The sequence below is a fragment of the Chionomys nivalis genome, chromosome 7, assembly GCF_950005125.1.
Source record: "Chionomys nivalis chromosome 7, mChiNiv1.1, whole genome shotgun sequence".
In the NCBI taxonomy this organism is placed as follows: domain Eukaryota; kingdom Metazoa; phylum Chordata; class Mammalia; order Rodentia; family Cricetidae; genus Chionomys; species Chionomys nivalis.
In genome coordinates this window covers 80,237,571-80,264,495 of record NC_080092.1, presented here as the reverse complement: position 1 = coordinate 80,264,495, position 26,925 = coordinate 80,237,571, and the positions used below count along the sequence as shown (strand labels likewise).

Below are 26,925 nucleotides of genomic sequence, written 5' to 3'. Positions count from 1 at the left end.
ATTAAGTATAAGTGCATATGACAAACTGCTGGGTAGTGTCGGGTGACGTCATGTGCATTTGTCAGATGGCGAAACTGAGGCCCAGATGGGTTCAGTGATCCAGGGGTCTAACAGCTGGTTATAGTGCTGAGCTTGAACACAGGTCTTTGAAGCTGGCCATTCTCCCTTTCCTGATCCTGACTGCCCTGAGGTCTCTGTCACTGTGCTTTAGTTAAAGGAATAAAGTAGGAGGAGAGTTGCCGTCTAGTTTAGGTCAAACCCCCTAAACCTGGAACAGGAATTTGTAGCTCATCTTGGAAATACCCCAGGAAATAGTCTTAGGGAGAGGGGAAGTAACAGGAAGCAAATCTGGAGACATTTGAGACAGGAGAATCATGGTCTACCAGCTAAGGATTGAACTCTCAACTTGGGAGCCTTTTGGGGACAATTCTTTATATCCAAACAATAATAATCCACTCACGATTTCAAAAAGACTCGTATCAGTTAATTGATATGTTCAGTCTGTCTCCAAGAATACCACAATCTTTTTTTTAAAAGATGTATTTATTTATTTATACAGTATCCTGCCTGTAGGCCAGATGAGGGTACCAGATCTCATTATAGGAGGTTTGAGCCACCATGTGGTTGCTGGGAATTGAACTCAGGACCTCTGGAAGAGCAGTCAGTGCTCTTAACTGCTGAGCCATCTCTCCAGCCCATAATACCACAATCTTTAACAGTTGACGGTACTCAAAAGTCCAAGTTTATGCCACGCATGATGAAACACATCTTTAATCCCAACACTCAGGAAGCAGAGGCAGGCAGATCTCTTGAGTTTGAGGTCAGCCTGGAACTACAGAACTAGTACCAGGACAGCCAGGGCTACACAGAGAAACCCTGTCTCAATAAACAAAACAAAGTTCCAAGTGACCTGTGAAAGTTGGGAAAATTCTTAGCTACAAGTCCTGAAAGACAAAATTGTCTACTTAAAATTCATAGTGCTTTAGGGTAAACACCTTCTTTTTGAAACTATGGCTGGCCTGGAACTCCATATGTAGATCAGACTGGCTCCAAACCTACAAAGATTCAGTTGTCTCTCAAGTGGTGGGATAAAGACGCACACTGCTGTACACAGCTGGCATTCATTACTTTAAGATACTCGCTGGGGTGGGGGAGGGGCCGGAGAGATGGCACAGTGGTTAAGAGCACTGCCTGCTCTTCCAAAGGTCCTGAGTTCAATTCCCAGCAACCACATGGTGGCTCACAACCATCAGCAATGAGATCTGGTGCCCTCTTCTGGCCTACAAGCATATATGCAGGCAGAACACTGTATACATACATTTTTACAATATATATATATACACTAGCTGAGTCTCTTAAAGAGAAGTCTCAGGGACAGTGGTACCCAGCTGTATTTCAGCCCTGGGAGGCAGAAACAGGTGAATCGGGAGTTCAAGACCAACCTGGGTTCTCATAATATGACTTTATCTCCAACAAAAACAATCCAGCAGAGGCTAGAGAGATGGCTCAGTGGGTAAGAGTGCTTGCTATGTTTGCAAGCCTGAGGACCCGAGTTCCCTGAGTTCCCAGCACAATGGAGAGTGGAGAATGGAGCTTACTTGAGAGGCCCTGCCTCATAGGCTTAAAGCAGACATATGGACACCCAACATCCTCCTCTGGCCTCTGAGTATATGTACAGGTGCATACACCTGCATATATACACACACACACATGCACCACACATACACACACAGAATAAAATAAAAAACCAAATCTCATTCATACTGTGGCATATCTATGCACATGAACACAAACACATATGTATACATACATAAATAAATGTAATTACTTGCTGGGTGTAGTGGCTCAGGCCTTTAATCCCGCCACTTGAGAGGCAATGACAGGTGGATCTCTGTGAGGTGGAGGTCAGCCTGTTGTACACAGCAAGTTGTAGGCCAGCCGGAGGTGTATGGTGAGACCTTATCTCAAAAAAACAAAAACAAAAGACAACCAGAAGATAAACGGTATAGAATGGAATAAACTGTGGTCATCACTCTCATGAACCCTAGTAGCTGTCCTGTCCTTCCTCTATTACTCTGCCATCTCCTCCCCAGGAACCCTTTGGCCGGTCCACCGTACCTTCCTGGTGACCTGACCTAGTTCTGCACTTCTGAGTGATGTGAACCTTGGTCTTGCTGCCTTTGTCAGTTTGCTTGAATTTCCTACTTATGGACCATAAGTAGCAAGAGCCCCCACCCCTCGCAGGTCCCTGAATCCCAGACATGGTCCTGCTTGTCCCTGACATGAGGTTTTCCCTCATGGAAAACAGAGACCATAACTTCTGATGGTTGTTTACTCTGTTCTTTGGCCTGCAGATAGGAAGACCCAAACATGGCCAAGAAAGAGCTGCAACTTTATATTTTGTGTGCTGGAGACTGGGCCCAGGAAGTGCTTAGGAAGTGCTCTACCATGGAGCTATATACCAAGTGCTATAATTTTTTTAAAATATTTATTTATTATGTATACAATATTCTGTCTGTGTGTATGTCTGCAGACCAGAAGAGGGCAGCAGACCTCATTACAGATGGTTGTGAGCCACCACGTGGTTGCCGGGAATTGAACTCATGACCTTTGGAAGAGCAGGCAATGCTCTTAACCTCTGAGCCATCTCTCCAGTCCCCCAAGTGCTATAATTTTATATTTATTTGAAACTTTTTTTTTTAAGACTGAGTCTCTTGTAGGCTCAAACTCCACATGTAGTCAAGAACGACCTTCAGCTTCTGACCCTCCTGCCTGTCTCCCCAGTGCTGGGATTATATGTGTATACCACTCTGCCCATTTTATAGGGTGGTGGGGACTGAAGCCAGGGCTATGTGTGTGTTAGATAAACACTCCACCAACTGAATTACATTGCCTTGCTCCAGCTAACTTTTCCTAAGGAGATGTGACACAAACGTCTGTTTATTCCAGACAAGGAACAAAGTGGCAATACTGCTGAAATTGAATTTGGTGACCCCGTGAATTTATCAGAGTTACTTACAGGAGTATGAGTGAGGGGCTACTTACAGGAACATGCATGACTCAGGGCAGCTGCATCACCGGAAACCCACCCAAGGACAGTGACTCATGAGAACCTTGAAATTCAGTGAACAACTTGGAGGCAGCTCCACAGGTCAGAGCTGTCTTCCAGGCAGCTCAGCAGGTCAGCCTTTTCCAGCCTCAGTTGGACTGATTCACCTTAGAGCTTCTTATTGGTTATACAACCTTGGGAGGGAGGAACCTTGTGTGTTTGTTCAGTTTCAGGAACTTCCTGAGGCTTCTCAGTTATTTACTTCCTGAGTCTTTTCCTTCCTTCCTTCCTTCCTTCCTTCCTTCCTTCCTTCCTTCCTTCCTTCCTCCCTCCCTCCCTCCCTCCCTCCCTCCCTCCCTTCCTTCCTTCCTGTCTGTCTTCTTGGTCTTCTCTTCAGGATGGAAGAAATCTGAGGAAATACAATAGGTCACTATGACCTCTGTAGTTCAGGTGGCAGAGTGCTTCGAAGCCCTGGACTCCATCTCCAGCACCATAAAGCACCTGTATGGTTTGAAGTCAGTTTGGGTTGTATAAGACCCCATTCCAAACAAAGCAAACAAAAAGAACAGTTTTTGTCTTTGAAAATTGTTGTGGCATATTTGTATGCCGTGTGAATATATATTGCTGTGGTTGGTTTAATAAAGAGCTGAGTGGCCAAGAGCTAGGCAGGAGGTGTAGGTGGGACTTCCAGGCAAAAAGAGAAGAAATAGGAGAGAATAGGTGTGTGAGCGATGCCAGCCAGGCACAGAACAAGTTGGACACACAGAATGGGGTAGAGGTAAAAGGCATGTGATCAATATAGGTTAATATAATTTTGGGTTAATTTAAGTTGTAAGAGGGGGCTGGAAAGATGGCTCAGTAGTTAAGAGCATTGCCTGCTCTTCCAAAGATCGTGAGTTCAATTCCTGGCAACCACATGGTGGCTCACAACCATCTGTAACGAGGTCTGCTGACCTCTTCTGGTCGGCAAACACACACAGACAGAATATTGTATGCAAAATAAATAAATAAAAATAAATATTTAAAAAAATTTAAGTTGTAAGAGCTAGTTGAAAATAAGCCTAAGCTAAAGGTCAAGCTTTCATAATTAATAATAAATCCCAATGTTGTTATTTGTGAACTGGTGGTGCAAAGAAAAATCTTATTACATAGAAATGTATTTTTTTGAGAGTGTTAACTATAGAGGCCTTAAACTTCCAATCCCATCAATCTCCCAAGTGCTGTCATTACAGATGTGTGCCGACAGCAACTGTAAAATTCTTCCCTGAAGCCGGGTGGTGGTGGTTCACACTTTTAATCCCAGCACTTGGGAGGCAGAGGCAGGTGGATCTCTGTGAGTTCAAGACCAGCCTCGCCTACAAGAGCTAGTTCCAGGAGAGGCTCCAAAGCTACAGAAAAACCCTGTCTCAAAAAGCAAAAAACAAACGAAAATTCTTCCCTGAGAATCTACCTACCTTTCTTGACTTAGCCTCTTGACTTGCTAAGCCTGAACTATTTTCTCTCAGTCTGCCCTATAATAAAGAGCTTGCCAGCCCTCCGGGTCTGCCCTGTACTTCTCTTGGGACTGTGCAGACAGACTGACATGCCATGCCTGTCTACCACAGGTACTTGGACACTGATTCCAAACATGTCACGTTTGAACGTGTGCTGCGGTCCGTTCTGGCTGGTGAGCCCTCTTTCCGATCCCCTTTCCTGGCGGCATGGAATATGCACTCTCATCAGGTCAGCATGCATCAGAGGTTGTGCTTAGCCGGTCCAGTGAGGCCAGCTTATCTGTCTGTGTGTACGCCTGCAGGCCAGAAGGGGGCACCAGACCCCTTTACAGATGGCTGTGAGCCACCATGTGGTTGCTGGGAATTGAACTCAGGACCTTTGGAAGAGCAGGCAATGGTCTTAACCTCTGAGCCATCTCTCCAGCCCCCTCCCTTAAGTCTTTAAAGGTGAACCTGTTGTTTCTCCTGGCCTGCGGTAGTGTGAGCAATAGGGTAGCTTCAGGGGCTGGTGCTTGTTTTCCCACCATGATGACTCTTATTCCATACCGCGGGGTAATTATGATGACTGTTCTTCTGCCAGCTGTCATGTTTATCTGTCCAAATTACACATTGCTAGACTAAGAAATGACAAGGCATGTCTAAGAACTTACTGCACCTGTGGTGAGACACTCATGTGGAGCTCTGCTGGCTTCTCTGTGTCTCCTCTAATATGTATGGAGATACCATGGTCTTCTGGTTCTTTGTGGGTGAGTGTTGGCTCAAGCCCTTGTGAACTCTGAGTGGGGCTCTTTCCCCTGAGCAGTGGCTCTTCTGGGAACCCAAGTGGATCCGGAAGCCAGGCAAAGGATCACGAGTTTCTAGCTCAGCAGTGGGCATCAGCTCTTGGTTCCTCTGCTCTTCATCTCTCTGCTGTATAGAATCACCATGGCAGAAGCTACCACAGTCAAGTCTGCAGTAGGAACCCCCTGCTTGCCCCTTGGATTTAGCTTTTCTATGATAATAAACTCAACCTTGTCTGTGCTGCTTCCTGCTTCATCTCTGTTTCGTGCCTTTGCCATCCCTGTGGCACTAACTAGTCTGGGTCTGGAGTAGCAGCTCTTAGTTCAACCATGGCCTCGATCTTTACAAAGGTTTTTAGGAGGATTTTATATGTATGTGTGTTTGATCTGTACACATGTAGCATGTACCACATGCATGCCTGGTGCCCACAGAAGTCAGAAGAGAGTGTCAGATCCCTGGGAACTGGAATTACAGATAGTCAATGAGCCAAGATGTGAGCACTAGGAATCAAACCCAAGTTCTCTGGAAGAGCAGTCTGCTCTTAACTGCTGATCTTTCTCAGCACATATTTTAATTTTTGAGAAGGTTTTACCGTATAGCCTAGGCTGGCCTTAAATTCAGGGCAATTCTCCTGCCTCAGGTTCTCGAGTGTTGGGATTACAGGTATGAGCCACCATGTCCAGTAACTCCTCCCCAATTTCTGTGCAGATCTAATCTCTAGTATCTCAGAATGTGACTTTTGGAATAGAATCAATGCAGGTGTAATTAGTTAAGATGAAATCATTAGGGTGTCCTATAATCTATGTGACATTCTTAGTAAACATTAACACACACACATGATGGAAGTGGGTCATCTTTTTATTTGTTGTTTTTATTGGTTAATTAATAAAGAAACTGTTTGGCCTCTGATAGGGCAGAATTAAGATAGGCGGAGTAAACAGAACAAAATGCTGGGAGAAAGAAGCCGAGTAGGGAGTCGCCATGATTCTCCCACTCCAGACAGACACAGGTTAAGATCTTTCCTGGTAAGCCAGCTCGTAGGGCTACACAAAATATTAAAAATGGGTTAGATCAATATGTAAGAGCTAGCCAATAAGAGACTGGGACTAATGTGCCAAACAATGATTAAAAGAATACAGTTTCCGTGTAATTATTTTGGGGCATAAGCCTTGCGGGCGGCCAGATGCTGGGGACGCAGCCCTGCCGCTCATATTTCAACAGAGTGGCACCCAACGTGCTAATACATTGGTATGGATTTTAAGGTCAATTTTGTTATGTGTATATGTATTTCTGATCTTGATTAAGGTATTGTGATTGTGTAGTTCATTTAAAAATGTAATGTAAAATAAAAAATATAGGTTGTTAATGGATAATCATCAATAATAGTCAAGCTTGTAGTCATGTTAGTTAGATTTTCTAGAGATATAAAATATATTTCAATTAGATAGACATTCTTCATATCTTTCAAAGACTACAGAATATGGCATTTTAAATGTTTTAATAATTTAGGGCTTTTCATGACAATGAGACACGTCTGCTTCTGGCAGCACCAGCTACTTCAAGAGGAAGATGGGCATCAAAGAGGCTCCTTATGGAGTTTGATAGACATTTGGGCAAGAAACTGCTCTTGCCTGGACTGATGCATAAACGACACAAAAAAACCCACAAAAAGAGGACTGCTAAACTTGCCTAAAGGTGAGATGGTCTTTCGGGGTTCCTGACTCATGAAAGAGTCTGCGAGACATTCTACAGGACACAGCAAAAAGTGACTAAACTGTCTTTAAAATTTCCTGCTTGATAAAAATGTCTGCTAAAAACTATGGGCCTGTAGGCTAAAGATGGATGCCCCAACGGTACAAAAAAACTTTGGGTGACTGTCCAGGCAACAAGATGTCTCTGTCATTTCTAGAGTTTTGGATCTCTTGTTTGCTTAGGTAATATTATATCCTTCTAGAGTCTTTGATGGAATTAAAAAATGGTTAGTTATAGTTATAGTTTTCCTTAGTTATGATAAAAAATAAAATAGATATAAATATTGTAACTGTAATTCTTGCTTGATAACTATTTTGTTATATGTAATCTTACTATGTTAAAGTAAAAGCCTTCTTTTTTGTTTAAACAGAAAAAGGGGAAATGATGGAGGTGGGTCATCTTTCTATCTGTTGCTTTCATTGGTTAATTAATAAAGAAACTGCTTGGCCTCTGATAGGGCAGAATTAAGATAGGCGGAGTAAACAGAACAAAATGCTGGGAGAAAGAAGCCGAGTAGGGAGTCGCCATGATTCTCCCACTCCAGACAGACACAGGTTAAGATCTTTCCTGGTAAGCCAGCTCGTAGGGCTACACAAAATATTAAAAATGGGTTAGATCAATATGTAAGAGCTAGCCAATAAGAGACTGGGACTAATGGGCCAAACAATGATTAAAAGAATACAGTTTCCGTGTAATTATTTTGGGGCATAAGCCTTGCGGGTGGCCAGATGCTGGGGACACAGCCCTGCCGCTCGTATTACAACACACACACGCACACAGAGAGAGACTGCATAAACACTGTATACGAATAGAGACAGAGACCTACAAGCCGAACAATGCTAAAGGCTGACAACAAGCCACCAGACATTAGGAGGAAGACAGATTCTCCCTCCCTGCTCTACAAATGAGCCAACTCTGCCAACACATGGGTCTGAGACGTACATTTCTCCAGAACTCTGGGACAGTTCGGACTCTCGGGCATCCTGTGGGGTACTTGGTTAACACTACCTCTAGCATCGTAGGAGAGGGCAGCATCTCTGGTGCTTTGCTCCCTCTCTCATTCCTGTGTCCTCTGGGAAAGGAGTGCCCTTGCGTCCTCACGCAGTATGCCATCCTCTGGTGGAGTCCGACGTCTTACGCAATAATTCTGCTCTATGTATCGTGCCCACCGCTCAGCCTTTCGACCCCTCTCTCAATACTCCACTGAGACAATTTTGACATCTTCAATGTGGTCCCTGTAGGTGATTGTTTAGTCAAAGCTTCAAGGGAGTTGTCTCAGGAAGACATGAATACCGGCTCCAGGTGTCTTTGCTAGGATGAAACTCAAGTCACATGAAGATGCTGTCCATGTCGCAAGCCCTCATCCACTCTGCTTGCTTAGGGCCACTGTAGTGGTCCATAGTCCCCAAACCTCCTCCCCTATACATTCTCCTGGCTCCTCCTGATGCTTCTTTCTGGATAACTCAGATTCTACCAAATTTTGAAGTCAGTAGGCCTTTGTCCCCTGTCTAGGGCAATCTTCCCCACATGCTCAAGCTTAGTCTTAGTTTTTGGGTTAGAGGCCCTGAGGGAGGCAGGTTCAGACTTTGTGAAGGTGAACCAACTTCCCAAAGGTCTGCCTCTGGCAGGCTGTACTGACTGGCTCTGTGTGTCAACACGAGCTAGAGTCATCAGAGGAAGGAGCCTCAGTTGAGGAAATGCCTCCTGTGAGATCCAGCTGTAGAGCATTTTCTCAATTAGTGATCAATGGAGGAGGGCCCAGCCCATGGTGGGTGGTGCCATCCCTGGGCTGGTGGTCCCGGCTTCTATAAGAAAGCAGGCTCAGCCAAGTCAGGGAAAGCAAGCTAGTAAGCAGTTCCTCTCCATGGCCTCTGCATCAGCTCCTGTCTCTGGGATCCTGCCCTGTTTGAGTTCCTGTCCTGACTTCCTTCAGTGATGAACAGCAATGCTGAAGTGTAAACCAAATAAACCCTTTCCTCCCCAGCTTGCTTTTTGGTCATGGTGTTTCATTGCAGCAATAGAAACCCTGGCAGAGCCGGGCGGTGGTAGCGCACGCCTTTAATCCCAGCACTTGGGAGGCAGAGGCAGGCGGATCTCTGTGAGTTCGAGACCAGCCTGGTCTACAAGAGCTAGTTCCAGGACAGGCTCCAAAACCACAGAGAAACCCTGTCTCGAAAAAACCAAAAAAAAAAAAAAAAAAAAAAAAAAGAAACCCTGGCAGAGACAGAGGCCTTCAGAAAGTCTCCAGTGCAGGGGAGGCTGTTCACCTCCAGCAGGGTAGAGGTTCTTCCAGTCCAGGGGATCTAGAGAAGGCTGGGAGTTAAAGACTACCCTCTCCATGTCCCTTTCCCTTTCCCCTAGGACTTTAGCAGAGGAGACTTGCTTGGGTTCTGATTTCAGCCTGTTACTTTGAAGCCAGGATCAAAGGCCTTTTATTTGGGTGGTGGTCCCCAGGAACCCCAGGAACACTAATAGGAGTGAGAGAAATGGAGATTTGGGAGGAGAGGAAGCCAATAGAATGTCACCGAGCAAACTATTGCTGTGCAAACTGAAGAGCTCTGCTGGAGAAGTCTGGGAGGCAGCAGGACAGGCTCAGAGTCCTGCCATTCTAGGTGTGGGGAAGAACCAATAGCTGTCTTCCAACGCGTCTCTGTCACTGATGGAGAGATGTAACTGAAGTCCTAAGCTCCCCGGATTTCCTGTTTGTCCACAGCAATGGTCTGTAGCCAGGATCCTCTGAAAGAGCAGTAAGCACTCTTCTGAGCTGAGAGACAGCCGGGAGGAAAGTAGAATACACCCAAACACCAGCCTCGCTGGCACAAGAACTGTTTTAAACTGAGGGCAAACAAGAGGATGAAGCTCCAAATAAAGCCTTCCTGAGAACTTCCTAGAAGCAGAACTTCACCATCCAGGATCTGGAGAGATGGCTCAGGGGTAAGGAGCGCTGGTTGCGCCTCCAGAGGACCCGGGTTCAATTCCTAGCATCCACTTGACAGCTCACAAACTGTAACTCCAGTTCCAGGGGATCCAAAGCTGCTTCTGACTTGCGAGGGTTCTGTCACACAAACATGCATGCAGGTACATACGTACACATAAAGTAAATAAGTATTTTAAAAAATAAAAAGAAATTGCCTTAAAACAACAACAAGGAACTTCTACATTCTGCCAGGAATGAAAAGTCTATCACTGGAGACTTTCAAACCCTCTTCGGGCTGGAAATGCCATCAAAGCGTTTAAATCTTGACAGATTTTATTAACCTGCGTTATTGACCTTATTTTATTTCCTGTATACTTACTTTCCCACGTAGTTCACCACCCTCAGAAGCCTGTAGCCAGATTTGTTCTCCACGGATGAATTGTTCTTTGATAAAGATGCTGAGAGACTGTGATCAGAGACACTGCCTTGACTTACGCATCCCCTGAGCGCCTCATGTACTAAGCACACAGCCTGGTTTTGATGGGCTTGCTTTTCTCTCGGGGTCTTTTATTCCAGAGCTCTAGCCGTGAACCTCTGATGGGTAGAATTAGGACTCCTCTCTGGCTCTCAAGTGGAGTGACTCCCTGCTAGGTGTCTGTTGACAGGCAGAAGAACAAGGAAAGACTAAGACGCAGAAATGTGTCGGTTCTTCACCTGCACGTCTGAGATGGATCTATCGGGAAGAGGGACATGTGGTCCCATGCCTAGCTTCCCACCTTGCAGAGAAGGCAGATGTGACGTGGGCAAGAAACCAATTACACATGTGAATTTTTTTTTTTTTTTGAGTCAGGGTTTCTCTATAGCTTTGGTGCCTGTCCTGGAACTAGCTAACTAGCTCTTGTAGACCAGGCTGGCCTCGAACTCACAGAGATCCACCTGCCTCTGCCTCCTGAGTGCTGGGATTAAAGGCGTGTGCCACCACTGCCCTGCTACACTTGTGAAATTTGTGTGAAGGACGAGGAACAGAAAAGGCAGATCCCTCCTTTTGAGGAGGAAAGGGAGCCTGCTATGTTTGGTCCAAGAGAACATTCCAGTATCTGGGAACATTAAGGACAAATGACCAGTAAAGAGCATGATCTGTCTGTGTGAGGAAAGGAAGGGGAAGGAAGAAGTGGGGGGCAGGGGAAAGACTTGATTCTCTAGGGCAGGAAGAAGACAACTGAATCAGCACAGGACTTTAGAACGAAGTCGTGGGTTCATTGTGTATGGAATGGGCAGCCTTGGAAGGTTTTAAACTAAGACTGATATGTTTGATTTACCTTTTATTTTTTTAAAAGATTTATTTTGCTTTTAATGATGTGTTTATGTGTGTAGGTGCAGGTGAGTGCAGATGTCCAGGGAGGTGAGAAGAAAGTTCGATTCCCTGGAACTGGGGTTCCAGGCAGCACCCTGATAGAGGTGCTGAGAACTGAACCAGGATCCTCTGAAAGAGCAGTAAGCACTTTTTTTTTTTTTTTTTGGTTTTTCGAGACAGGGTTTCTCTGTGGCTTTGGAGCCTGTCCTGGAACTAGCTCTTGTAGACCAGGCTGGTCTTGAACTCACAGAGATCCGCCTGCCTCTGCCTCCCGAGTGCTGGGTTTAAAGGCGTGCGCCACCACTGCCCGGCGCAGTAAGCACTTTTAACTCTGCCCATCTCTCCAGCCCCACCCAGATAGATTCTTGTTTAATGCTACTCTGTGATCTCTGCCTCAACCCCTCTCTAGTCAAGCACACGACATGACTCGGTGATACACTGGAAGCTAGTTTATTTTTTTATGTTTTGCAAGGACTGAACTGGGCATGGCTGGAGATGGTTGGGCTCTGGAAGATTGTCGCTAGTTACGCTGGTCCCCTTCCTCAGCGCTGCGGCGGCCGAAGTCCATCCATCCATATGCCTCTTCTTCTTCCTCCATCCTTGGCATCTGCTTCTTGGACAGGTCTGAGGAGGTGACAGGAAGTGAGAATGGAGAGGAGGAGGCCTAGTTACCGGGAAACTGTGAGGCCAGTAGTGAGGAACCATGGCCAGATCCGATTGGGTCAGTAGCTACTACCTGTTATGAAGTGTTGAGGACCCTGGGGCCCCAGCTGCCTTCGATGGTGAGAGGCTGGGTCCAGCTGGTCCAGCTGGTGTGGTTCCAGGCCCCCTTTGGCCCCTGGTCTAGAGGATGCATCCTGTAGATGGGAGTGAGGCTTCCAAGAAGCTTCAGAGAAGGTAGCCAGAGCCAGCACTAAGATCAGCATGCACACACATAGTCGAGGCATCTTGTCTGCAAAGGGGAGAGAGCGGGACTTCACGATGGGGCTCTCCCTGGGCTGTGGTGGCACAGGCCTTTAAACCCAGCACTCGGGAGGCAGAGGCAGGCGGATCTCTGTGAGTTCAAGGCCAGCCTGTTCTACAGAATGAGTTCCAGGAAAGCCAGGGCTACACAAAGAAACCCTGTCTAGAAAAAAGAAAGAAAGAAAGAAAGAAAGAAAGAAAGAAAGAAAGAAAGAAAGAAAGAAGGAAGGAAGGAAGGAAGGAAGGAAGGAAGGAAGGAAAGGAAAGGAAGGAAGGAAGGAAGGAAGGAAGGAAGGAAGGAAGGAAAGAAGAGAGAGAAGAGAACACAATAAAATATTCAACCTTCAGATTTACAGAGAGAGACCTTGTTTCCATGGACAATAAGGTGTAGAGCAATAAATCTCTGACCTCCACATAGGCACTGGCATTGCTCCCCAAATGTATGCGTGCACACACACACACACACACACACACACACACACACACAATTTCAAAATCTCCTGGATGATTTAGTCTTAGAATTTAAAGTGAAAATTTAAATAGAGACAGCAAAGGTACACACACACACTCAAGGAGTTACAGACCACACACTGCTGCTTGGAGACCACCAGCCTATCCTTGGGGGGTGGAAGGGCCATGCTGTTGCTAGGCAACCTTGAAGGAGAGGCTCTTCAGTGTTTAGCTGATGAACAGCCTGCAACTGTACTTATGTAGCTGAGAAAAAAAATTTCAACCAATATTTTCAACTAAGCAAGAGGGAGTTTGGGGGAAGCACAACACGGACCCAAGGTGCAATGCCCAAATAAACATCGAGTTCTAAACCTCACCTGTTCTGTTGACTTGAGATTTGTGTGTGTTTGTTTAACTTTCCCCTGTAGGAAAAAAATGCGTATTAAATGATTTTAGCACTGGGCGGTGGTGGCACGTGCCTTTAATCTCAGAACTCAGGAGGCAGACACAGACAGATCTCTGAGTTCGAGGCCAGCCTGGTTTACAGAGCTAGTTCCAGGAAAGTCAGGGCTACAAGGAGAAACTCTGTCTCAAACAAACAAAACAAAACAGCAACAACGAAGATATTAGTGTTTCATGACAAAGTTCTCAGATTAGGTTTCCTGTGGGAGGAAAATACTTGTGACTAATGAAGACGTAAATGGAGACAGAGCAGAACTGATGTTCCAGCTCTGGTGTATATCTCTGTCCTTGGGAGGCTGAGGCAGAAGGATTGCCTCAAGTTTAAGACTCTGTGAGGGCTAGGCAGATGTGGCCTAGAGCGACACGTTGCCAAAAGAAAAGGAAGAAAGAATGAAAAGAAAAGAAAAAAAGATCAGTGCTGTAGAGATCCGTTCTGTTCAATGTGAGCCACACAGGTTGACGAATACGGCAGTCACCAGCGAGTTATGGCTCTTTAAATTTAAATAAATTGTTATAAAATTTTTCTGCCTTTGAACTAGCCAGATGATAAGTACCCATCTCCTATACAGGGCAGTGCTGATGTCAAGAATTCCCGTTATCACGGAATGTCCTTTTAGGTAGCGCTGGCCTAGGAAAGGGCTTGAGATGGATTCCAGTCTTAGCCCTGCCTATTAAAATGATTCTGGGCTAGTAATACCTAACCCCTGGGCCTCAGTTTTCTCATCTGAGCAATGGGAGGGAGCCTCACTTGCTCTTTTCCCCAGCTGGCAGGAGCCCTGGGATTAGGGCTGAGTCCCCAGTGAAGCAGAAAGGCAGATGGGGATTCAGGATGGCAGGGTGGCCCTGAAGCTGAGGCTCAGTTCCACCCTAGGCTAAGGAAACAGCCCCACCTCTGGAAACACCAAGGCGAGAGCCCCAGGTCAGAGCCATGGCCTGGAAATTCTATGGGGAAGGGGCCTGTTGGCTCTCATCCCTCTTGCCCCTCCCCTTTCCAGTTTCTCACCTGCAGAGCTGGGGGACAGGTGGCTGTTGTGGAGGCTGGGTTAGCTCTGTTCTGCCTGCTGCACCAGGTCTGCCTTATAAAGCCCTCATGGTCCCTCCCAAGCCCCGCTTCCAGGTGACTCCCGATTCCCCACCGCAAGAGAAATGGGTGTGGAGTGTAGCTGCACCCTGTCACCCTGCCCCACCCTGTCACAGAGCTGTCAATCAGCTGTTTATTCAGAATGTGGGGGAAAAGGAAGGGTTGAAACAGGGAGGGGACACACAAGAGACAGACTCTGGGTTCCTAAACGGCTCATTCTACTGTGTCCCTTGGGTCACAGGCTTCCAAGTCTTCTATTGGACTACATCCCATGGGGAGGAGGGGGAGGAGAAGGGAGAAAAAGAGAATGAGCCAAATGACCTAGGATTCAGAGGTACCCATATGCTGATGCTTGATGGACAGGTAGTGTGTGAATGGGAGGTGACTTATTGATCCCTGTGCCCTCCACTGGGTTTTTTGAAAACAGGATGTACTGTAGTTATCAGGAGCGATGGGGCATGGACTGATGGGTTTGCTCTTCCTGCTGAGAACGTCATGTTGGTTGCCTTGAAACCCCTTTATGCTTCCTTTGCCGGGGAAAACCCTCAGCATCTCCTGTCTCTTTATGCCGTCTGTGTTGGGTGGCATCTGCCCAACGCTTCTGTACTCTCACCCTGGGTCTGCTGCTTAATCGAACCCCTTGTCAGCCCCCTACCCAGAGCCGGTTCCTCAAGGGTCTTGCATTTCAACACTCCTCTATTTTGCTTTCAGGAGTAGAGGAGTAGAAGGTGATTTGAATAAAGGATTCATATTTTTTTTTGCAGAATTTTTTTAAGATTTATTTATTTATTATGTATACAACATTCTGCCTCCATGTTTGCCCGCATGCCAGAGGAAGGTGCTAGATCTCAGTACAGATGGTTGTGAGCCACCATGTGGATGCTGGGAATTGAACTCAGGACCTCGGGAAGAGCAGCCAGTGCTCTTAACCTCTGAGCCATCTCTCCAGCCCCCAAGAATTCATATTTTTGCAACAAAAATATACATCTTAAAATGGCTAGTGAAGAAAGGCATTTTTCAAAGATGTATCAGAAGAGAAAATGATACATTTCTTGGTTTATTTGATAAATTCCTGCCTGAGTGTGTTTTGCAAGGTTATAACAAGCTCTAGACTGTTTTTGATATTTTTTTCATAGTTGAGATTAGACAATTGCTTTTGTTCATTTTGTTCATGCGTCATTGGGCCCCCCCTTCTTGTCTCAGGGAGCTTTGATGTCCCTTGGGTCTTGTAGAAGGGCAGTGGTACCCACGCTCACAGCCAGCCTTACTGAGAATTAACAGGTGATGAAGGATGCAGACTGCACCGTGTCCATGGCAACCAGAGCCCAAATGTTCTAGTGAATAACCACTCTAATCCAGAGCAGGACACGGTGACTCAACAGATGGAATAAATAAAAAAAAATTACAAAACCCAGCGCAGACATTGACAGTAATTAATTGAATCACAAAAATCTCAGAGATGGAAGGAACAGGAGGGGGTTGGGAGAAAGGACAGGGTGAGAGCAGCTCTTCTCGCGTCCTGGCGGGGGATGGAGATGCTGGTGTTTCTATGGTAACCGGAAATTACAAGCTTTCCAAAGAGCCAGGTTGATTTCTGCCTGTGGATGGGGTTATGCCCCCTGGCTGTTCTTCCCCCAGCTAGGGGGATGGCAATTATTATAAACATCAGCTTGTCTCCTATTCAGCAGTGGTGACTGTCATTGTAGGCACTTCAGAGTGTGCACAGCAAGGGTCCTCTTCAAAGACGAGAGGCTTAGCGCTCTTCCCCAGGAGCACGTCCTACATGTAGGGCTCACAAGGGCCTGTGGTCTGATAGGAAGGGAAAGTTTCCCAGCTGTCCCCTTTTCTAATGATTGCGATGTTTTCTCCTCCAAACAGTGAGGGAAAAGGCTTGAGGGTGGGTCTTGGGATAGAGCATTACATAAAGCACTTTGCCCATCACCCACGGAAACTGAATACATTTTGCACTTTCCCCTCTTTGCCTACTCTGAACTTAAGTTAGCCTTCTCTGTGAAATGAGGTTCGTTCATACCTGCCTCACAGGGCAGGGGTGGAGGAGAATGTGAGAAGGCCCAGACGCACACTTAGAGCGCCCTCCTCCAGGTCCTAGGGCAGGGTAATTCTATGTGTGCCAAGCAGGTAAACCCTCTGCAGGAATGAATGCAGTTCCTCTCTGCCATGATCCTAGTACCTAAGTGTCAGTGTGCTCCTCTTCTACAATATAGAAATGGAGACCCATGGAGGGAAGCACTCTCCAGCCTGACTCCATGAACATAAAGAGGGGCTGGGTTGGCGCTTCTCCTGGGAGGGATGTGGAAGGCAGAGTGATGGCCTTTCTGAATATATTCATAAGCCAATCGTCAGAACCCATTGTTGCCAAGCGGTGGTGGCACACACCTTTAATCCCAGCACTCGGGAGGCAGACGCAGGCAGATCTCTGTGAGTTCGAGGCCAGCCTGGTCTACACACAGCCAGATGTGTGCATGTGGCTAGAGCTTGTGAGTGGAGGTCAGAGGACAACTTGCGGGAGTCAGTTTTCTTCCACCGTGTGAGTCTGGGACTTAAACTCAGGCTGCAGGCTTGGTGGCAAGCACCTCAGCCTTGCGGGCTGGGTGGGAAATGTTCTTGACTTTTCAAATATTTTAAATACGGCTGAAAATGTAGAGCGGTAGTAGAGGGCTCGTGCAGCCTGCACAAAACCCCAGGTTTTACCCTCCTAGCACCACAAATACAGAAACAACCCACGCAGACCCCAAATGTTCCAAATTTATTCTCACTATGGAGTGCTAGCTTAGAGAGGGTCCAGGTAACAAGGCCCTCTCTTGGATAAGAAGTAAATATGTTCAGTACGTTCCTTGCTTGGGTGAGTTGAAAGTCCAGGGACACAACAACAGCCCTCATTTTCAGGGTACTCTATTAGGGTGAATGTTCCCCAGAGGCAAGACTCCGTTTGCAATCACCTGCAACGCCTGACTCGCTCCTGCTTGCCCACACACCCTGAGCCATTATTGATGAACTAAAACCGCTGTCAGGCAGGCCGATGCCTCAGCTTCCTAATCGGTTCTTAATAGCGGGAAGGGAGAGGTTGGCGATGACTCAGCCTCGCCAGGCAGCTAGGGCTTGGAGGGTGTGATGGGACTAAGAGTCATCGATCCCTGTGAGGTGTTCGTGTCCATATGGGCATCTTACCCTCTGCCTGGGAGTGGCAGGGCCTTGGGGTGGCAGCCTGGACATGGTCCTCAGGCAGAGTTAGAGATACTACCTTCGTGCCCACCCTCAGGAGGCCCCACTGCACACAGAGAGAGCATGGATGCCTCCAGTCCTTCCTTAACCTCTCCCGGCTCCCTCTCCCCTCTCCCCCGAGAGCCACCTGGGCCTCTGAGGTTGTGCTTCTCAGGCAAGACTTCGCTCTTCATTGCTTAGGGATTTTGCAGACCCTAGGGGTGAGGCCATGCACGCAGACAGGGGTCTACATGCAGGGCGAGCATTTATGTGAATGAAGGGCCAAGGACACTTTGGAACACCAGGCTCAGGTCCCCGAGCTGGCCTTAAGACAGGGCACTTGGACATTCTAGGACTTAGTTTTCCTACCTGTGAAGCAGGGTGGTATATGCACGGTTGTCCTTGGCATCCTTGCCTACTCAAATCTGAGGATGCTGAATTGCCTTATATAAAATGGTGCAGTATGCCAGGCGGTGGTGGCACACGCCTTTAATCCCAGTACTTGGGGGGCAAAGGCAGGCAGATCTCTGTGAGTTCAAGGCCAGCCTGGTCTACAAGAGCTACCTAGTTCCAGGACAGGCTCCAAAACTACAGAGAAACCCTGTCTTGAAAAAAAAAAATGGTATAGTATTTGTCTTTAACCTGAACACACCTTGGCATATGCCTTATTTTTCTTTTAGTCTTTTTTAATTAGTTCTTCTTTAAAAACATTTTTTTTTGTTTTGTTTTGTTTTTTTTTTTTGGTTTTTCAAGACAGGGTTTCCCTGTGGTTTTGGAGCCTGTTCTGGAACTAGCTCTTGTAGACCAGGCTGGTCTCGAACTCACAGAGATCCGCCTGCCTCTGCCTCCCCAGTGCTGGGATTAAAGGCGTGCGCCACCACCGCCCGGCCTCTCCTCAGCACAGAAGACCGTCAGTTTGACTCCTGGCACCCACACTGGGGCTCTCACAACTGCCTGTAACTCCAGTTTCGGAGGACCTGAAGTCCTCTTTTGGCTTTCTTGCACACTCACACACACACACAAAAGTTTGAAAATAAATGTTTGGGGAAGGTGTTTCTGGGGCCTCATCCCTCCCTGAGGATTTACTGTGGAGTTGTTACTTGGGGTGGGGGAGGAAGGGACCCATTTGGCTGTAAACTACACGACTGACATTCATTCAGTCCTGTGTCCCTCGCCACATCTTCCCCTGGAAAAGTCGAAGTGGGGGCTGATTGGGAAGAGGAAGATGGTCAGTGGGAGCTAGAGAGGAAATGAGAAAATAAGGGGTATGTGAATATTATCAAAATATATACATTATGAAAATACCGTGGAGGTGTGGGAGAGGGGGAGGGAAGAGAAGAGAGAAGGGAAACTGTGGTGGGGATGTAATATGAGAGAAAAATGAATAAGAAAGAAAGAAAGAAAGAAAGAAAGAAAGAAAGAAAGAAAGAAAGAAAAAAAGAAAGTGCCATAATGGTGATAGGTGGTGGTGGCGCACGTCTTTAATCCCAGCACTGGGGAGGCAGAGGCTGGTAGATCTGTAGGTGGATGTTTTCTGTCCTGCCCGCCAGCTCCCAAATCATGGCGTGGAGACTTACATTAATTATGAAAGCTGGACCTTAGCTTAGGCTTGTCCCACTAGCTCTTTTTTTTTTTTTTTTTTTTTTTTTTTTGGTTTTTCGAGACAGAGATTCTCTGTAGCTTTGGTGCCTGTCCTGCCCACTAGCGCTTATAACTTAAATGAACCCATTTTAAAATCACTTTCTGCCTTGTGTCTTTATTACCTTTACTCTGCCCACATAGCTTTCTTTTTCCCTCCATTTCAGGCTGGTGACTCTTCTTGACCCCGCCTTTTTTCCCAGCATCCTCCGTGCCTTGAAATCCTGCCTAGCTCTTGGCTGGTTAGCTCTTTATTAAACCAAAATAACTGACATCGTCATGATGTACAAAAGGATTATTCCATAGCAAGGATCTCTGTGATTTCGAGGCTAGCCTGGTCTACAGGGTGAGTTCCAGGACAGCCAGGGCTACACAGAGAAACCCTATTTCAAACCCTCACTCCTGATTAAAAGAAAAAAAAAAAAAAAAAGCAGCTGGGCGGTGGTGGCGCACGCCTTTAATCCCAGCACTTGGGAGGCAGAGGCAGGTGAATCTCTGTGAGTTCAAGACCAGACTGGTCTAAAAGAGCTAGTTCCAGGACAGGCTCTAAAGCTACAGAGAAACCCTGTCTCAAAAAACCAAAAAAAAAAAAAAAAAACCAATTAAAAAAAAAAGCCATAACAAAATCTTTTATTATGCATAATTAACATATACTAATAAAAACAATTAGGCCAGGCATGGTGGCACTCGTCTTTTTTTCTAGCCCTCAGGAGGCAGAGGCAGATAGATCTCTATGAGTTCTAGGCCAGACTGGTCTGTATAATGAGACCTTACCTCAAAGAAAATAATTTTAGTGCCTTAAATGGGGAGATTAACTGGGAAGCCCCTGTGTGGCTCAGAGCAGTTCAGACATGGATGAGGAAGTGAGAGGCTTAGCCAGGTTCCCACATGCGAGAGGCGAGGGAGCTGAGCTGCGAACCCAGGTCTTCTCGGAGCTCACGAGTGGCTGCCTCTCTTGGCTCTCAGTCCTATGTCCCATGTCCTCCCTAGAAACCCAGCTCCTGCCTAGTCAACCTCTGCTGTGATCTCTGGTTCCTCCACCTCTCAGGCTGCTGGCTTCCCTCCTGTCTGTTTAGTCAATGCACCTATCATTTCAGCTACAGGGGTGCGCGCTTGGGTTGCTGCCCCTGCCCTGTTCAGAACCGGACACCCTGTTTTTCACTTCCTGGCAGAGGTTACCACCATTCCTTCTTTAGCTCCTCTCTCTCTCTCTCTCTCTCTCTCTCTCTCTCTCTCTCTCTCTCTCTCTCCTTGTAAAATGCAGCCAGAGAAAATTCCAGAAGTAGCCATTATATTCGACTGCAAATTATCTTCCACTGGATTGTTGCCTGGCAACCTAAGTGAATCTGCTCCTCTTCACTCCCAAGGTCAGCTGACAGCGCCTGAACGCAGTTGTCTGAGCCCACTTTCGTTCTCTTCTTTCCTTGTTACTGAGCAGTCTGTCACCCTGTTCAAGGTCAGCTTCTCTTCAGTACCCTTGGCCTCAGACTCTCCTGCTGCTTGGAGGCTGTGTGCCTTCACTGTCATTTATCTACTCTTCTATTTATTCAACGTTATTATTATTATTATTAGCATCCCATGTAGTCCAGGCTGGCTTTGAACTGGAACTGGTATGTATCTGAGGATGGCCTTGAACTCATGCTCTTCCGTCTGTAACCTTTCAAGTGCCAGGTTTACAGGCTGTGCTGCCACCACTCCCGGTTTAACAGCGCTGTGCTGCCCTGGGGATGCAGGGTTGATGGGGGCCTCTGTTCCTTTCCCTCAGAGAGGCGACGTATGATGGGAGTCTATAGATCATGGATGGTGGATGGAAACGCCGCAGGGAAGCCCCCTCCCTCCATTAGGACCTTGCTCCTCTCCTCCATGCCAGGCTTTTGGTGACTAACAATTTCCTACCTTTCCATTCCCACTGTAATGGCAACTGAGCCGTAGAGACGTTTGGTGGCCGGCATGAGCACGTGAAGGCGTTGTGTTGTCTAACCCTTACTACAGCCCCCTGAGGAAGGTGATGCTGGGGCTTGAGTGACGGGTGAGGGAACTGAGGTCCAGTAAGGAGCGAGACTGCTCTGACAAGAAGGAGGCCATCTACCGTGGGCCTACGCATCTTTGAGTGTGCTGGTTTAGGGTGGCAAGAAAGACTGGGCAATGATGGCACACACCTTTAATCTCAGTACTCAGGAGACAGAGGCAGGTGGATCTCTGTGGGTTCAAGGCCAGCCTAGTCTACAGAATGAGTTCCAGGACAGTCTGCAAAGCTATGGAAAAACCCTGTCTCAAAAAAACAAAAAAACAGCTGGGCGGTGATGGCGCATGCCTTTAATCTCAGCACTCAGGAGGCAGAGGCAGACGGATCCCTGTGAGTTTGAGGCCAGCCTGGTCTACAAAGGGAGTTCCAGGACAGGCTCCAAAGCTACAGAGAAACCCTGTCTCGAAAAACCAAACCAAACCAAACCAAACAAACAAACAAAAGAATGCAGAGCCACAGCTCTTCTTCTTTGGGCCATTTCTTGGGGCTCTGTGTGCAGAGCACATATGAGGGGTGGCGTTGTCTACCCCAGAGTCACAAAGATTTGCTTTCTGCAGAAGCTGCTGATTCCCTGAGCTCAAAATTGCTCAACTTCAATGAAACGATAACGTCTATAATATTCATTTGCGTCCGTATTGTGTCACCCTCCACTAGAACTTGAGGGGACGAGGAGTTAGCAAATCACACCAAGGTCTGTCTTGTAGGCAACGGAATTATTTGTCTTCGACTCTGGAATCTTTTATAAAATTTTTAAAATTTATTTTTATCTTTAACTTATTTTACTTTATGTATATGAATTTTTGTTGTTGTTTTTTTGAGACAGGGTTTCTCTGTGTAGCTTTGGAGCCTGTCCTGGAACTCGCTCGTAGATCAGGCTGGCCTTGAACTTACAAAGATCCACCTGTCTCTGCTTCCCTAGCGCTGGAATTAAAGGTGTGCACCACAATGCCGGGCTAGCTTCAAACTCTTGACTTTCTTACTCTAGTTTCTTAGTGCTGGGATTATACTTGACTCTGGAGACGTGTGTGTGTGTTGCATATAAGTGGTGCATTTATATGTGTGTATATATAGAGAGAGACAAGAGATTGATACTGAGTATTTAACCTCAGCTGATCTCCAGATCACAACCTCATTGTTTGAGACAGGGTTTCTCACTGAACCTGGAGCTCACTGATTCTGCTAGACTGGCCAGCCATCCCCCAGGACTGGGGTTACATATGCTATGCCCAGAGTTATGGGAGTACTGGGGATTTGAACTCAGGTCTTCATGTTTGTATGGCAGACTTTACTGAGCGAGCCACTTCCCCAGCCTATCATTTAGTCAAGGATGACCTTGAACGTCCTGCTTGTCCCACCTCCACCTCTTGAGTGCTGGGGACAGCTAGGCACCACCACACTTGGCGTACAGGGTGCTGGGGATTGGCCCAGGATTTTACACATGCTGGGCAAACACTCAACCAACTGAACCATAACCTCAGCCCTTGTTTTTAAAATTTTTGAGACAGATCTTCACTCTGTAACCCAGGGTGTCCTCGAACACTTGATAATCCTGCCTCAGCCTTCTGGGTGGCAGGGTTACATGAATGAGCCACTACGCTCAGTTTTAGGACCTCAGTGGAGATTGATGGAGGTGTGATGGTTGGTGGGGTCACCCCTAGTGATTTTGGTCAAGTTTCTGGCATGCCTCTCATTTAGACAATCATCCAATCCACATTTAGGTTTTTTTTTTAAAGATTTATTTATTATGTATACAGTGTTCTGCCCGCATGTATACCTGCATACCAGAAGAGGGCACCAAATCTCATTACAGATGCTCGTGAAGCACCATGTGGTTGCTGGCAATTGAATTTAGCACCTCTTGAAGAGCCGTCTCTCTAGTCCCGCGTTTAGTTCTTGCTCATCGCTTTCATTTTACTGTAGATCTAAAAAACTACAGTGGAAGGTACCTGTGCAGAAAAACTAAAAAGTGAGAGTGATTTTAAAAATCCACTAAAACGCCGGGCAGTGGTGGCACACGCCTTCAATCCCAGCACTTGGGAGGCAGAGGCAGGCGGATCTCTGTGAGTTCTAGGACAGCCATGGCTGCACAGGGAAACCCTATCTCAAAAGACTTTAGAGACAGGGTCCTACTATGTTGCTCAAGATGGCCCTAACTCCTCTGCTGGCCTTGCCTTCCGAGTAGCTGGGACTGCAGACGTGCACCACTGTACCCAACTAGTACCTTAAAAAAATGTTTGCAGATCATGACAGGTGGTCCGCTAATGGTGAGGTCTAAACAGGTGTTGCAAGCCTTATTAAATAAGAGTTGATGAGATAAAAATTGATTCATAGCGCTGGGTGGGGCTTGAAAGTCTGCTGGTCTAACAGGCTCAGGGTGAGACTGAGCGGCGCTGGCGTGCTATCTCCAAGGTGAAGCGACCTACGTCATCGGGCCAGCGTTCAGCCGTCCCTGCCGCTTGCTCCTGCTCATCTCAGAAACGGAGTGAGAATCAATGGCTCGACACACAGGGGCTGTCACGTTTAGGCCCCATGTTAAATTATTTTTCAACCTCTTCCTATTTTTAGCCAACCGTGCATAATGGGCACAAATTAACCATAAAGAGCGATGATTAAAGACAACATAAGCTGCTGGGATCTGGCCTGCGTGCCTAGGCGACGGCTTGGCAACAGTATCTGTAGAGAAGGGATGTCAGTGAAGCTTTGGGGGGCTCTGGCCACATTGTGAGGTCCTCTTGCCCAATACACACACGTTTTTGATGGTGGAGTGCTATTGAGAATTAAGTCCAGGGTCTGGAATCGTTGGCCTTATGCATGCTGGGTAAGCACGCTACCACTGAGCTATACCCCCAGCACACGTGCTATTGTTTATTTATTAATTTTCACGTATATGGTTGTTTTGCCCGCATTATGTTTATGCGCCATGTGTATGCAGTGCCCCTGAGGCTGGAAGTTGGCTTCAGATCCTCTGGCGCTAATTAAAGATGCTTGTTAGTGGGACCGGAACCCAGGTCTTCTGAAATAGCAGCCAGCGCTCTTAACTGGTGAGCCATCTCTCAGCCCCTAATGTTATTTTTAAGATGGAGTCTCATGCATCCCAGGCTCACCTTGAACTGCTGTTTCTCTTGGCTGTATCTCTCAAGTCCTGGGATTAAGCATGTACCCCATTATCCTTAGTTTTACACAGTGCTGTTTTTTTTTTTTTTTTTTTTTTTTTTTGGTTTTTCGAGACAGGGTTTCTCTGTGGTTTTGGAGCCTGTCCTGGAACTAGCTTGTAGACCAGGCTGGTCTCGAACTCACAGAGATCCGCCTGCCTCTGCCTCCCAAGTGCTGGGATTAAAGGTGTGCGCCACCACTGCCCGGCTGTTTTTTTTTTTTTTTTAAACGGCCTCTGTAAGCAGAGACTGCACATCCATTTCCTGACCACCCATACATGAGTAATCACACAAAAAATATATTAATTACAACACTGCTTGGCCAATGGCTTAGGCATATTACTACCTAACTCTTATATCTTAAATTAGCCCATTTTTTATTAATCTGTGTATCACCATGAGGCTGTGGGCACCTTTAGCAACTACATGGCATCTCTTTGATTCTGCCTACTCTCTCTACATAGCTCTTCCAGCCTGGCTATATTCTGCCCTAGGTCAAAGCAGTTTTTGAGACAGGGTTTCTCTGTGTTGCTTTGGAGCCTGTTCTGGAATTAGCTCTTGTAGACCAGGAGACTGGCCTCGAACTCACAGAGATCCACCTGCCTCTGCCTCCCAAGTGCTGGAATTAAAAGCGTGTGCCACCACTGCTTGGCCAAAGCAGCTTCTTTATTAACCAATGGTAATAAAACATTCATAGCTCACAGAGGGGAATCACACATCAGGCCTCACTATGTAGCTCTGGTTAGCCTAAAACTCATTAGTTAGATCAGTCTTAGCTGTCCTGGAACTGACTCTGCAGATCAGGCCTGCCTCTGCCTTCAGAGCTCTGGAGTTAAAAGTGTGTAGCACAGTGCAGCTTTTATTTTCTTCTTAAACAGAGTGAATGCAGATTTATTAAGAAAACATGAGAAATTCTGAGAGTGGACCAGCTTGAACGGAGAAATCCCCCCCTCTTTTTTTGCAACAAGATCCCATATAGGCTAGGCTGGTCTCAAATTCACTGCATGAACAAAGATGACCTTGAATTCCTGATCCTCCTGCCTCTGCCTCCCAAATACTGGGATTGCAGTTGTATACACCATATCCTGCAATTAAATGTTTTTGTTTTCTATTGATTCTTTAACAAATGTTTCTTTTTTTTTAAACAAATATTTCTAAAAGTTATAGATTTTATTACTAGAACTGAAAATTTTTGGCTTACCTCTGCCTGCTGAACCTGTCATCTTTTGAATGATTTATGATTTGGATTAAGATACATGATAGAGCTGAGGTTAAAATATCTAGGATTAAATAGCCAGGTGTGAACCTAGTGGTGGTGGCATGAGAGGCAGAGGTAGGTGGATTTTTATGAATTTGAGGCCAACCTGGTCTACAGAGTGAGTTCCAAGATAGCCAGGGCTAAACAGAAACTGGGTGTAGTGTGCTTCCCTTTAATCCCAGCACTCCAGAGGGAGAGGCAGGTAGATCTCTGTGAGTTTGAGGTCAGCCTGGCCTACACAGCAAGTTCTAGGACAGGCTCTAACGCCACAAAGAAACCCTGTCTCAAAAAAACGAAAAACAACCAACCAATTTTTTTTTTTTAAAAAAAAGTATGGCCGGGTGGTGGTGGCGCACGCCTTTAATCCAGCACTTGGGAGGCAGAGGCAGGCAGATCTCTGTGAGTTCGACACCAGCCTGGTCTACAAGAGCTAGTTCCAGGACAAGCTCCAAAACCACAGAGAAACCCTGTCTTGAAAAACCAAAAAAAAAAAAAAAAAAAAAAAAAAAAAGTATGTATGAGATATAATTAAAACCTTATTTTATGAGCTAAAATTTGAGGTTATACATAATTTTTTAAGAAGATTTATTATGTTTACAGTGTTCTGCCTGCAGGCCAGAAGAGGGTACCAGATCTTATCACAGATGGTTGTGAGCCACCATGTGGTTGCTGGGAATTGAACTCAGGACCTCTGGAAGAGCAGGCAGTGCTCTTAACCGCTGAGCCATCTCTCCAGCCCATATATGTATCTCTTGGTTAAAAATGATCAAGAGAACTTGGTGACCTGCACGTATGGTCCCAATTCCAATTCAACAGGACCCCTGGAACCCAGGAATTTCATCAAGGCTAGCCTGAGCAACACAGAAATCCATTGAAAACAATCTCAGTGGGTAGAAGAGATGGCTCGGTGGTTAAAAGCACTGCTTGCTCTTCCAGAGAGCCTGATGGAATTCAATTCCCAGCAACCACATGATGGCTCACAACCATTCCTAGTGGGATCTGAGGCTCTCTTCTGGCATAAAGGTGAACATGCAGAGAGAGCACTCCTACATAAATAACCTTAAAAATCTCAGTGACAAAAGGCTTGTGTATAAGCTGTATTTTATACTAATGCCACAAGGGGACACTGCGGAGACAGATGAACAAGCAGATGGTCAGCTCAGTTCCTGGATTAGGGCCTTTGATCTGTTGTGAATGTTTGAATTAGGTTTTAGTCATTTTTGTGGATTCCTGTGCAACTTTTTCTTTTCTTTCTTTTTTTGGTAGCTGGGTATTGAAACTTGGGCTTCAGGAAGAAGAGGCAAGTGCCCTATCACTGCTCTGTAGTC

At 46.4% G+C, this 26,925-nt stretch overlaps 1 protein-coding gene across 1 annotated transcript; it reads right to left on the bottom strand.

Annotated features, from left to right (window-relative positions):
* Positions 1-11,865: 11,865 nt before the first annotated feature.
* On the bottom strand, positions 11,866-12,292 carry Gast (gastrin). The gene is made up of 2 exons (XM_057773401.1): positions 12,082-12,292; positions 11,866-11,969 (listed from the first exon to the last, which is right to left on the bottom strand). Exons 1-2 carry the CDS (start codon positions 12,290-12,292, stop codon positions 11,866-11,868), a joined length of 315 nt encoding a protein of 104 aa, XP_057629384.1.
* Positions 12,293-26,925: the final 14,633 nt, after the last annotated feature.

What these genes read in the sequence shown, in the direction of transcription:
- Gast (XM_057773401.1), bottom strand. Translation starts at nt 12,292, where the DNA reads ATGCCTCGACTATGTGTGTGCATGCTGATCTTAGTGCTGGCTCTGGCT. An exon ending in TCCTCAACACTTCATAACAG is followed by an intron (nt 11,970 to 12,081) that starts GTAGTAGCTACT and finishes TCACCTCCTCAG; the next exon opens with ACCTGTCCAAGAAGCAGATG.